The 13,919-nt window shown below is 41.2% G+C and overlaps 1 protein-coding gene across 1 annotated transcript; it reads right to left on the reverse strand.

Annotated features, from left to right (window-relative positions):
• Positions 1–1,209: 1,209 nt before the first annotated feature.
• Positions 1,210–12,860, reverse strand: gins4 (GINS complex subunit 4 (Sld5 homolog)). Its single transcript, XM_080765535.1, has 8 exons — positions 12,568–12,860; positions 8,808–8,894; positions 5,916–6,029; positions 5,459–5,556; positions 5,241–5,329; positions 4,998–5,088; positions 4,496–4,600; positions 1,210–2,945 (listed from the first exon to the last, which is right to left on the reverse strand). Exons 1-7 carry the CDS (start codon positions 12,670–12,672, stop codon positions 4,504–4,506), a joined length of 681 nt encoding a protein of 226 aa, XP_080621661.1. The 5' UTR covers positions 12,673–12,860; the 3' UTR covers positions 1,210–2,945; positions 4,496–4,503.
• Between the last annotated feature and the right edge of the window lie 1,059 nt (positions 12,861–13,919).

Here is a 13,919-nt window from a genome sequence, read left to right on the forward strand (position 1 = left end):
TGATTTGATTTGGGTGTGTTCTAAATAAAGTTAGTGTTGATTATCGTGTATTAAACTAGGCCTAATTATAGTAAAGTAATACTATTATACTAAAAAGGATAAAGATTAAGGGGAAAAGAGACCTTTTTACACTACAATAATGTTTCAAGTTTACACTGTATACAAATAAATTACACAATAATCAACACAAATTACTATATTTAGAACACACATGTCCAATCAATTATTCCATCAAAGCAAACGGCATAAACAATATTTGCCTCTTCTACAAAAATAAAAGTTACAGGTTACAATTCTCTTGTATCATAATGGTCCGTAGGCCTACTTGTATTATTTCTCACCACGGAATAACCTCGCATCAGACTATCCGAGTGTCGGTAGGCCAATCAGAGGCAGGCAAGGCGTTGCCATGCCTATGCTCAGACACAAACGAGATATACGCGTTGAAAACCCCTGCCATAAGACAATAGAAATGGTGCCCAATGCCTCTGTACTTGTTGGCACTCAAGCGTCAAGTGTTTGATTGGGGGAAAGTCCCTGCGACCTACAGTACTAGTGTCATGGGGATGTAGTTACTTATCAAGCCACCCTGTGTTTTGCTGTTCTGCTGCTGAAGGCTTTTGTACATTATTGATTGTGCCGTTTGTGATAGTTATTCCTGTACCTAGGCCTGTCACAATTATTACATAATCGCCAGATCAAAATTATTTGAGATAATCGCAATTATTTTTGCACAATCGTTTCCATGTTGAAATGTCCATACATTATTTATTTTAATCAAAAATAGCATAAATACCGATATACAAGCTTACAACACGGCACTTTGTAAGCTTGTAGATCAACTATTTCTGCAATGTTTGTATTTTTTTGGAAAGACAAAAATATTAAATGAGTCAGTGATTTTTTGGTATATTTAAGTTATTTGTCATATCTGACCTGTGCAATTTGTGATTAAGAATCCTAAAAGGCAGTCTATGACAGAAATACAAATTGTAATGTTCCAATGTTCAATGCAAACACCACGATAAAATCGATAAAAAAATCGCAGTAATTTGTGTGACAATTAATCATCAAATTAAATGTCTAATTGTGGCAGCTCTTCCTGTACCTTTTTCTTTCCCTGAATTTGTAACTTTTTTTTGTTATCAAATGTTTTTTATTAAAGACAAAGAATCACAACAAGACACGTTAACATCATGAACCTGAATTTGTAACTTAAGTGCTGTGCTGCCTCTGGCGACTGAATTAAGCCCTGCGGGATCAATGAAAGGTCTGTCAAAAGAAAAGAAACAAGTCATTATATATCAGCTTGCATTCCATTCTCTTGCATATTGGCCCCTTGCAGTGGTTTGCTCTTCACCGCGGCTCAGTGACGTCATGTTGTAGTTCGGTGGTCACCTCACCACCGAAAATCCAGACTATGAATGAGCCTTTAGTGTCCCAGCAGACGGAGGAAATCAGCCATCAAGCACGCTGGGCAAGAGTGAGTGCATTCCCTGGAATTCGGCCGAAAAAGTACCACTCAAGGAAATGACGTTGACGCTTTACAAATCTGTTTACATCCATGTATGAAACAAGTATAAGACAACAAAAATATCGTATCCAGGGGAAATACATCTGACAGATGTTCCGGCCGACATTTCCGCCTATGCACTGTCCGCCTTATATTGTGACCAGACTTTTCTCTTCACAGATGAGTAAGCCTGGGACCGAGGCTAGCCGTCAAGGGCTTCTGCCAGAAATATCCCATTGGCCATACAGGGCTAGTTTCCCATTGGCTTAGATTAGAGGCCAGCAAATCATGAAATTCTCGCCACTACATGGCTACCATGTGGACTGGACTAGAAAGTCTGATCATTGATCAGCTCTGCAAGCTGATAAAAACACCATTATGCCAGTTTTTGACTTACAACTCCCTTTCTAAAGAAATAGTACAAATCTATGTTAGCCTGTGCTGAACTATTTGCTACTGCCATTTAGCTATGTATGAGTTAATGCATCAACAGTAATCAACAAACTATACTATAAAAAATTGTCAAACATTGGCCAAATTGTCAAATAATATAAGAGGCAGAAAATAACTGATCTACAAGCTCGCAACGCTAGGCGCGGCGAGCTTGTAGATCTGCTATTTTCACAATACTCTATATTTATGTGTGTGAACCAGGTCAAACAACTCATACAATTCCAAGTGTTTGTCAGGGTGGAGGGTCCCCAGTTCAAATGTGATTTTGGGAGGTCCCTACTCGCCAGATTTTGAGGGACACTAGCCCCTCCTATGCACAGCTTTGTGCGTATGTGTGCGTATGTTTGTAGAATGGAATGGAATGATTTGATTGGCTGAGCACGGAATGTTATGTATGATGATAATGATAAGAGCGCCCCTCACTTCATACAAGTGTGATTTTTATTATTATTTTGGGGGGTCCGCGGCCTGAAAAGGTTGAAAACCACTGCTTTAATATGCCAAGATGGCATATCCAATAGGACTGTCCTGATTGGAACAGGATAACATAACACCAAGGCACATCAAACTCTAGCATTGAGAAACTGTCTATGATATGCTATCAATTCACTTCTGAAATTCTTTGCTTGCCAAAGACGCAGTGTAACATCCCCTGCATTGACTTGTAGCAATAACTGCTGGAGAGCCAATACTTCAGTCAACTTTGTCCATAAGTCCCCATTTCTTGCATTCGTGAAAACAAGTCTCTTTTAATGTCGTCTCAAATGTCAGCCTCCATAAAGAAGCTGAAGAGAGGGTGATGGGGTGTCCTCCACAGTCCACACAGTCTCATAAGACAAAAAGTCAGGCTCACAGTTGAGAGTTTTTTAAGCCCAGATGATGCAAAATTGTCCATTCCTCCCGACATAAATGAGCATGTGCTATATCCAATAATTGTAATAACGTGTTGGATAATAGATTCCCATCGTTTCCCAAGGACCTGAAATAAAGAAAAACAAAAAGCGTAAAAATGTGTAATAAAGCTGCTCCAACACATTTAAAACCACTCGAAACCCATCTTCGCATTCCCTACCTAATCTTTTTTTTAAATCTTTTAGTTTAATAGTTTCTAACCTTTTAACTATTTTCTTTTTTCCATCTACAAATGCACCACGTCTCTGTACGTGTGTACGTCTGTAATGCAGATAACTCGAGAACCGCTCTTCAAGGCAGTGCAGTGCCCGGTGTCCAGTCAGTCTGACCCACGGTTGTCCAGAACCACAAAGGCCTCTGCCCAGGCTCTGGACAGTACTGTACTGTATATATAAAGTTACCATGTTTCTGTAAAGCGACCTCGAGTACTCAGAAAAGCACTAGGCTGGAATATGGAAGACCAGATGAATATGCCAGTGCAAAACAAAATTGCCATCGGCAGAAGTCTGGCCGCGCTCCGTTGTGATTGGATTTCAATTCAAATGAGCTTTATTAGCATGAGAAAAAATACGTTTACATTGCCAAAGTGTAAAAAACTCAAAATACAATAAAAACAGTTAAAAATGGGGAAAGTATACAGTTGGAGGGGGTACAGCATTTTGTAAACAGAGCTATGATTGGATTTCACTGCCCCCGAAGTTGGGGTGCACCAATCAGGAACCGGTATGTAAATATGGAGTGTTTATCACCAGAGGCATTTATTTCCCTCCACAGAGATTCTAAGAAACTAATATCTACGCAGTCTGGCCAAGCCAGACTAGAAAGGCTAACTGTTGTGGGCAGTGGACAACTACTGAATATCCCCCGGGGAGAAGTTGGTGCTCAGTGTCTTGCTCAAGGACACTTCGCCACAAAAGGTCAGTTTATGCTTTGAGTGTCGAACGATGCGTCCCACTGTGTCTTCATGACTCATGAATGTTCATACAGTCTGTCTACCACTTGCCTACAGCAAACATATAAACAAGGAAGGGACTGTAGTCTGTAGTTTTGTGCATCTCCTTGTGGTAATATGGAGCACTGGCGCTTGCTTAGTTTTCCTCAAATTATGCAACATTTTCTAAGGCATCTTCAACCCTTCATTCCATCACAGAGGACCAGACACATCTGCCATGTGACGCCCCAGTCAGACACTTCATGTATTGACCATATGCTACTCTTTCCAAAACATTTGTGGGTCACAGTCCAATTTTTATGGGTCACGACTCGAATAAAAATCCCATTTCTTCCAAGATTGTTTTTTTAAATAAATAAATCATTTTAAAACAAAGAAATTCTATGAATAAAACATTTTAAATAAGTAGTGAAAATAGCCGATCACGCCACGTTGTGAGCTTGTAGATATGCTGTAGTTTGTGTCCCACAGGCAAACATATAATTTCTCTTTTGGGACTTGAGCTAAAAGTTTTGGGGACAACTGCCTTAAGCCATGATTAAACCGTGAAATGTCCTGTTCCCAAATGACGCACTACCTCCTGAGCCACAGCCATTACTACTAGCTATTTAAATGAATTTCAAAATAAGGTTTTACAGGATGTGAGAAGATTGCCTTTTACCTACCTCCACAGTTAAATCAACTGCACGGCTCCACTCGATACCAGTGGTGCTATGGTTTTATACCGCATCAGATGCTGGGAGCCCTCCTCGAGATCTACCACATACTCTCTGGGGACACAAACCGTTTTGAAAGTGGACATAAGTGAATTGTTATTCAGAAATCTACAGATACGAGAATGCATGAAGGTTAACACTGCCACCTACTGTATCTTAACCAGTGGTGGGGCAAGACATTGCATGTCATGGACTGTATTCAGGTTTTTATTCCAACAACGTGAATGAACACTACAACAGCTGATTTCATGATTACTCTCTGCTTTAAAAGCAGTGAGTGAAAGTCAGGAAGTCTGAAAGTGTAGTGTCGGGGCTGTGACGAAACCTTAAAATAGCCTTGGGCCTCCATGCCGTGTAACTGAACACCCCTGGCCTAGATAACAGTGCAAAATGTCTGGTGAAATATCAACGGAACGCGAGACGATGAAGGAGATGAGTCAGATGACCCTACCTCTGGTCGTCTGTTTCAGGCTCCACCATGATGTTGTCCTGTCTCTCCTTGACTCGCAAAAACACAAAGGAGTCCAAGCAGGGCTCGGGAACTGGGGGAATATCGAATAAAAACACATTTAAAATAAACGAAAATGCATGCGACATCCAACACGCATTTTAAAGCAATTTCCTTCTGGGTCAATAAAGTATCTATCTGCAATTGATATTCATCCATGTTCTATTACAGATAGAAAGCCTTTACCTGCTTTCTGCATGTCCACTGACTGTAGGTTGGGTGGCATGTGTTTCAGAGCTACAGCCTTCAGGTAGGTTTCTGTGTTCGCAAAGTATCTGCACAGAAAAAGAAAAAAAACTTTATGCAGAGCATCAGGAAAAGATGAAATAAATAAACAATAACATAGAAGGGGTAAAACACCAATCATAACACAGCATCATAATGAAAAATGAAATTACACTCACTCTTTGGCAAAGGCAAACTCTTCAGGCGAAAGGAATGATGGATCTCCCTGGGCTCGAGACTTCTCTTTCTCAAGGACATGAGGGAAGAACTTCTCAATCTAAATTAAAATCAGGTTTTCACAGATGGCATTAACAATATGTATATAGCAGCATTCTTGCTTTTCTGAATTTGTCTCTCAGTTATGTAGCTACGGGTACGATGTCTCTTGCAACAGTTCAGGTTATTAGAACGTGCGAACAACGAAGATGGTGCTTATTATTCAAGTCAAGTGCCAGTTTAAATTAAATTTCATTTTTGATAAATCTAAAATAGCTTGGAAATACGTTTTTTTGCTGACGACAGAGAAAAAGAGAAACCGCAATAATCTACAGGCAGGAGCTCATGCAAGTATTATTTGGTTGTCTGCACCCTCGAGGCCTCATGAAATGTTTTGAGTCACTGGCAGGGCAGGCTGACCTTTTGCAGGCGAGAGCGCAAATAGCTGCTGAGGACAAAGCGTATCCTGTCTATCTCCATGCGATGCACGCTCGCCTTCATGTCGCCTTTCCTCACCCGCTGCAGGTTGGCCTCCTGTGAAGGGAAAGGTTGTGAAGCTCAGTGGCGGAAAAAGTATCCAAAGCTGCTCAAGTGCCAGCCAATGTTTGTGGAAAGAAATATACCCTGCTGTGTTATGAAACCTGATCAAATGTATAGATTTATGTGAAGGTTAACAGACTGTGAACAGTATCATTGTATCAAGAGCTCTGTTAGGCTGTCTGTTTCAGATTTTATTGAAGGAATAGCCTCTTGAGATGCAGCATCTCATTTTAGAGGGGGACCCGTAACACACGAACAAGAAAACATAAAACATACAGTACACAGATACAGACAATATACAGATACATACATACATAAATACACAGACAGCTTGCTCAGCTTCTCCCACCCACCCCACCAACCACATCATCAGCTGTTAAGCAACAGAGGAATGAAAGGTGAATGTGCTATAACTGATACTTCAAAAGCATAAACAAGGTGAGTCAAGATCATGTAAATGAAGGGAAGTCCTAACGCAACTGAAGGATGCAATCGATCTAAGAGATAGATGAAGATTATTCCAATCAAATGGGGCTTTATAACAGAAAGACCTCCATCCAACCTCGTTGAAAATCTTTGGTATTTTAAAGTAAGGGTATTGTAGATGTCTAAGTGGATATAATGTCATCTAAGCTATGGAGCCACTGGCACAGTGGCACTCTAGTCTGCATGTACAGAGATAAGGCTGATGTCCTGCCCTTGAAAATAGAAGATCTACAAGCTTGCGATGCAACACATTGTGAGCTTGTAGATAGGCTATTTTCAAATAGCCATTAGCCAATAGGGGTATAGGGCTGAAGTGATTAATGTATGTTTTGTAAAGGTTGTGAAGACTCGTGATGCTCTCGTAAATCAAATGCACTACTACGGGGTCTGTTGGCCAGTAAAAATAACTGCCTGCAGCATCACAAGTCTTCAGACTTCTATGTATGTTGTACACTTGCTGTTGTTGCAGTTCATCATTAAACACAGCTGTACCTTTGGCTGCATAAACATCTTCCTCAGTCTATCTATAACAGATATTGTTCTACTATATCTGATATGTTACACAGTGATGCAAATAGCCTGCTGCATCCTGCAAGTACAAACCACACCTTTGGGACAAAAACGTTTTAAGATCAACCACACAAATGCAACTCAATGTGTGTGGTTGACCTTAAAAACAGTCTTGTCCAGTCTCAACCCTTTGGTGTGGTTTGGGCTTTAGACTCACTAAATTGAGAAATGACGCAATCCTGTCACCCTCTGGGGATCTTGGGATGCAATACTGTACTCCGTACTGTACTCTAACGATGTTGGAATGTCCCTGGGACCCATCTAAAAGACCACCCCTGGGTCGCGGGTAAGCTAATAAAATAAAATGTACTGTATATACACATACATACAGTACCGGTACATATACAATGTGGTTTTTGTCCCAAGGTGTGGTTTGTACTTGCAGGATGCAGCAGGCTATTTGCATCACTGTGTAACATGTCAGATATAGTAGAACAATATCTGTTATAGATAGACTGAGGAAGATGTTTATGCAGCCAAAGGTACAGCTGTGTTTAACGATGAACTGCAACAACAGCAAGTGTACAACATACATAGAAGTCTGAAGACTTGTGATGCTGCAGGCAGTGTGGTCACAAATAGGGAAGAGGTCACATACTTGGGTTTTATACTAGATAACAAACTCACAGGTGAAAAAATGGCAATGAAAGTGATCTCAAAGGTCAACCAGAGAACTCGTTTCCTAGGTGATCAGATCCTAGGTGCCTCAGAATGTTTATTGTAATATGAAAGATGCAGCCTTTTTTCTTTTACTTTTTGTCTTTTTTCCTTTTCTTTCCCGTATTGTCTTGTTATTTGAGTTTTTGTCTGTCTGTTCTTCCTTCAATAAAAATTAAGTGGAAAAAAAAAAAAAAGATCCTAGGTGCCTCTGTTCCAGAGTACCTGATGGGCTACTTGCCCAGAGTGAGGGATGCTCACAGGTACTCAACCAGAGGAAGTCCTTATGATCTAGTTCCCCCCAGTTTCAGGACACTCATGGGAAAAAATGCTTTTTTCTACGCAGCCACTACTCTGTGGAATGCACTCCCTCCAGCCCTGAAATCCCTAAATTCTATTGCAATATTTAGGAAAGACCTGAAATCATGGCTCCATCTACACACTCACTGGTCATAGCTAGATTCTGACCATGGATAGCCCATCTCCCATGCTCAGGACTATTCTCCCAGGGTACCTCTTGTCCTATGTATATAGCTCCCAGCCTTATATATAAGGATTATTTATTATATGTTCCATGGTTGTTTTGTCTGTACAGTATGTATGTGTATAGTTTCATGTTACAAAGTGGACCACAATGGAAACAAGCGAAGGCTTTTTTGTGTCTAAGTCCATTTGGCGTTTTTTACAATGATGTCATTTTTCTGTAATTTTCTTAAACTGCCAATAAAGTATTCTATCTATCTATAATATCGCTATCTGGGTTTTTGCGTTTATTTTTAAAATATTTATTGGGGAGCTTTTATGCCTATATTATGGATAGGACAGTTAGGCTGACAAGAAATGGTGATTTATGGTGAGTGACACACTTTGAGCAAAGGCTGTTAACTTGGGATCGGGACTCGAACCCACGATCCCTACGCTAGCGGTCTGGGCCTTTTTGGAACTTTGGTGTATACAAGAATGCAAATGTGCAGAACAGAGCTGGGTAACAACAGACATTATACATACTATATACTGTAACTCAGAGGAGGGGGCTGTACAGTATACCGTTTCATTTACCATATGAGTTAGCTGTTCCATCACGCACTCCACCAGCTCAGATTTGTTCTCCAGCAACTCCGGAGAGAACTTCTCATTCAGCCAAGCCTGTGCAGGGAAACAGACATTACAGTGACTGTTTAAAGACATTACAGTGTCATTAAGTAGACATTAAACGATTAATTGTTAATAGGATCAACATAAAAAACTTAAAAAATATAATAAATATAATAAAAACAGCCACCCCGCTGACTATCGATTAATTGTAAATATTGAATTTTAGTAATTGATTTTCATTTTGGACACTTTTACACATCCCTAGTATCTATCTACTAACCTTGCACCTGTTCCTGTACACTTCTATCAGCGAACACAAGATGTATGAACTTCCCTCTGTACATCTCCCTGTCCAACATTCCAAGTGACCAAGTGTTTTCTCCCTCTACTCCTGATACTCCTTGTAGAATGACCTACCCTCAGGACTGTAGACTCACACTCCTCAACTTCGGCCTCAGTCTGATACAGAGTTCCTACACATTTGGAATTTCAAACTTTTCCAGACTCTAATTCCGAGCCCATGCCCCCTTTCTGAAACCAGCTCCTCGCCACTCGCCCTACACACTTGCCCTCGATATGCGCGTTCACGCGAGGCTGCGCCATATTAAGTGTCGTCCGAAACCAAGCAGCCTTGAGTGGAAGTGGCTTATAAAGCCCTCAAGAGCGAGTCTGTGCCGATCTAGACTCGATTGCCTTGTGAAGCCCTGCTCCCTGTCCGCATGGAAACCGCGACCTACAAATGGAAGTACCACCAAACGATAAATAAACTCCTCCTAAACAATCTTCATCTGATGCAGAATAGACAACGCTCCAACTGATGTTCACAAGGGCTCTTTATTTACCCCACCGTGAAAAACTATAAATGAAACCACACAAACAAAACAACTTTTAACACAATGATTTATAAACACCATGGATGTATATGACATGTCATTTTTGACAGTCATGCTGTATTTCCCTTTTCCATCTTAATGAAATCCACATGTCACACAAACATACACGATGCAATGCAATATAACTGTACAAACAAAATAACAGGTAACACAATTGCATGATGGTAACCATGGCAATGAATGGTGTCTGTTTCCTGTTTCTTCACAAGGAGGGCGAGTGTATTTCCAAACAGTTTTTTATACCCAGCACCCTAATCAAGGGAACTTGATTCAGCTGGAGGGGCACTTCCTGACGAGGGAACCTCCCAAGAGCACTTCAAGTCAAGGGACTGGTTTCAGAAAGGGCCCATGGGTCGCTCCCTGAACAAGCTGCGGCAGAAAAGCCCAGGTGTCAGAGAGTTAACTTTCAGGGGGACTCCCGCGGTGGCCAAGGGGCCACGTAGCGCGTGGGAGGAAATTAAAGGAACATGTTATTCCAACCAGTTCCTTTCCGCTCCATCAGACGCTCCGGCTGGACAGGGGGAGGCAGCTTTAGAGAACAAGATTACTGCATGTTTTTTGTGAGGGTACTGTAGTACCCTAGGGGACACGAGGAGAACATGCAAACTACACACAGAAAGGCCCTTTCGCCAACCCCACCTCAGGTATGGGCACTGATGATGCGGAGGAGAAAACACGCCCCCAGGCCCCACAGCGGGAATCGAACCCAGGACCTTCTAGCTGTGACTCGAGGCGACAGCACTATCAACTGTGCCACTGTGCCCCGCTTACCTGGTATCCTAGTTACTTTGTAGCGCTACATTTTCTTTGCATTAATATTACATGTCCATTTAGCATTTACCCTGTCATGTACCGAGTTTGTGCCTTTTAACTTCAGTCTAGACGACCACCTTGACGCAGCCTTCCCTGCAGCAAAGGTAGGTGACCGCAAGGCCTTCTTGCGAAATCAGTGCAGTAACATAATCCAAGATCTGGCAGCCAGAGCCAGGTCAGACTGGCAGCCAGGTCGGACCATCCCTGACCCGCGTGCGGACAGACATCTCAACTGTTGAGCTTGACATTGCTCCAAAGATGCCATACATACCTGACAAGTTGCAAAGGATCTGTATTACAATGTCAGTGTGAAAAGCCAAAAAAAACATCCTTGGGAAATTGTGACAGGTGTGCCGTGCAGTCACTGCACTGGCGATAATGATCTTTGTCACTGATTCAGTGTGTGGGTGTGAGTGACAGTTTGATGTTCAGTAAAGTGGTTCAGAATTATGCTGCGTGTAGTTTGATATTATAGACAGATAGAGATATTCCAGTAGTTGCTGTGTAAAAACTAAAAACTAAACATTTAGTTTACCTTTTCTGTATTGGGAGTCTGTCTGGAAACTAGGGTCCCCGAAGTCAAACAGTGGAAGGTGCAAATGTGTGCAGGATCATTTATGAAAGATAAAGGATCGTTTCAATGACAGGTGAGGTAAAGTAAAGCAACTTGTTCCTGTTCGCAGATGACTCAGCACTGCTGGTCTCGGACAGGAACAAACTGCAGGTTGAAAAGACCCTCAGCTCTGAACTTGGTAGAATCTGCACCTGGCTCGCTGATAACAAACTATCCTTACACCTGGGAAAAACTGAATCCATTCTCTTCGGATCAAATAGTAATCTCAGCAAGGCAGATGGCTTCTTGGTTAGAGTGGGTGACAATATTATCACACGAAAAGATGAAATTACCTACACCTAGGTTCCATCCTGGAGGCCAATCTTTCCGGTGATAAAATGGCCACCAACGTAATCAAAAAAGTCAATCAAAGAACAAGATTCCTTTACAGGATCTCCTCACTGGTCAAAAAAACACGTTGAAGACCTTAACAGGAGCCCTCGTACAAGGTTTCTTTGACTATGCATGCACCTCTTGGTACCACAGCGCCTCAAAGGCCCTTAAAACAAGGCTCCAGACCTCCCAAAACAAACTGGTCAGGCTCCTACTTGGCCTCACCCCCCGAACCCACCTCACCCCTGCCCACTTTGACAGGCTGGGATGGCTTAGGGTCGACGACAGAGTACAGCATCTTGGAATGGGTCTGGTCCACAATTCGATACACCACCAAACAAGGGCAGAAGGTTCCTATAACGACAGTGGGTGCCCACCTTAGAGTAGCCTATATATTTTAAGGTGCCCACCCGCCCCGCAACTTATTATTATTGGCTTATTATTTTGCCAGTGGGTGCCTAAGCTCTCAGGCACTCCCGGAGTTGACTCCCTTGCACCAAGATACCCATGTACCTGTCTAAATACTTCCTTAATGTAAACGAAGTCCACACCCACAACACCAGAGGGAGTGCAAGACACTGTGCAACAAACCATGTGCAACCCAGATTCGGCACAAACAAGGGACTAAATTATTTTCGCTCCTATGCCACCAAAATGTGGAACGCCCTACCAACATTCATTAAGACATGTGAATCCCTTGACTCCTTCAAAACCGCTCTCAAAGGGCACCTACGGACGGCTGCAATTCGAAACTGGCCCCGTAAAATCTGAACCCCCCCCCCGCCCACACTTTTTCCCCTCACTGTATATGTTTCTTTTTCCTTTTTTGCTTCCTTTATGATGAATTCCTGTTCTGTTCTTTAACTATATAGAAGTGTCTATTTGTACGTCTCTAAATGTTTTGATGAATTGAACATGGTGGACCCTGTTGTAAACAAGTGTAATGCTTAATTGGGTCGTCCACTCACAGTTAACAGTCTTTGTATTGAGTTTGTGCTTGAAATGTAGTGTAATTCTGCAAACTGTTAATAAATATTTCAATCAATCAATCAATCAAAAATAAATGTAATACCTCTTCTAGTTTAGCGATCAGCTCTGCGGGGGTCATCACGTCCTCCTGGCTGTCATCCTGACGGCCGCTGGAGTCGCTGCCAGCGTCAGACAAAACGTCCGACATATTTAGACTGTGTGCAGACAAAAAAACATAGGCTACCGGTATATATACTAAATAAACAGGTGTGGTTAAGACAGCTGGTGGATTTACTTTAGTTTATATATAACCTTACAACGCGCTATAAATAGAATAGTATCGAAATCCAAGGCTACGGTGAGTACTAGCCATAGAGGTACTAGCTCTAACTGTAAACATGCATTGCAGAAGCACGGGCCGGCTTCCTGGTTCCGGTTGATACTCGCGCCACAAAAACAGTAGCTGCGTGAGAATCAAAATGCGCATAAGTGCGCATGTTGCATTGATCGAACCATAAAAAACTGTAGTGTAAAGTAAAAAAGAAAAGAAAAAAACAATAATAATAAAAACTTTCGTAAAGATTAAATTTACCAATAATTAATCCGCTATTTTTTATGATACTACTTTTTTTTATAACTTTAATAAAATTTTATTGTTTTTCAAGACAAGACAGAAAAAACCAACTTACAATACATATTACATCACAGACGTACAAAAAATAAAAAACAGAAAAATTAAAAATACAACAGGCTATGATACTACTTTATAAGTACTGTAATCGTTCCACATAATATTCTTTTTTTGACACAGTAAACACACACAAAATCCTGAAAAAGTGCACTAAACATTTTGGGTTTTTTATGTTTCATAATTTCAAATAAATGAGAGGGTCCTATTAGGCCAAGTTGCATTCCATTTACTTTGAAGAAACCATAGTCATAATAGACCTGGCTATATGTTATAGCACAATCTTTCGTTAAAGAGAGTTTGATTGATTGATTGATTGATTGTTTGAATACTATTATATTATTCATGTTACTGCCAATTAAGCCTACACACACACACACACACACACACACACACACACACACACACACACACACACACACACACACACACACACATCCAGCTAAAAAAATAATTTGCAGTGTGAGACTGCCTACCAGTTCCATTTTTACAATTCAGCAAACACTTAATTGCAATTGCAATTTAAATGAGCAACTGAATTATGTAATTGACCAGAACCAAAAACCTATTCTTAGTTAGGAATGAACCCCCTAGTAATACTTGAAGATAGCAGAGCAATGAGAGCATATAGCATGCAAGTCTGGACTATATTTGACATCCATACTGTACATTTGTGTTACATAAGTGTCCCATATGCACTTAATGGACAGCTTACACAAATAGATGGATGCATGCATGATGCAGCTAATGATGCATACTGTATGTCA

This window comes from Protomyctophum bolini, assembly GCF_963924005.1.
Source record: "Protomyctophum bolini genome assembly, chromosome: 6".
Classification (NCBI taxonomy): Eukaryota; Metazoa; Chordata; class Actinopteri; order Myctophiformes; family Myctophidae; genus Protomyctophum; species Protomyctophum bolini.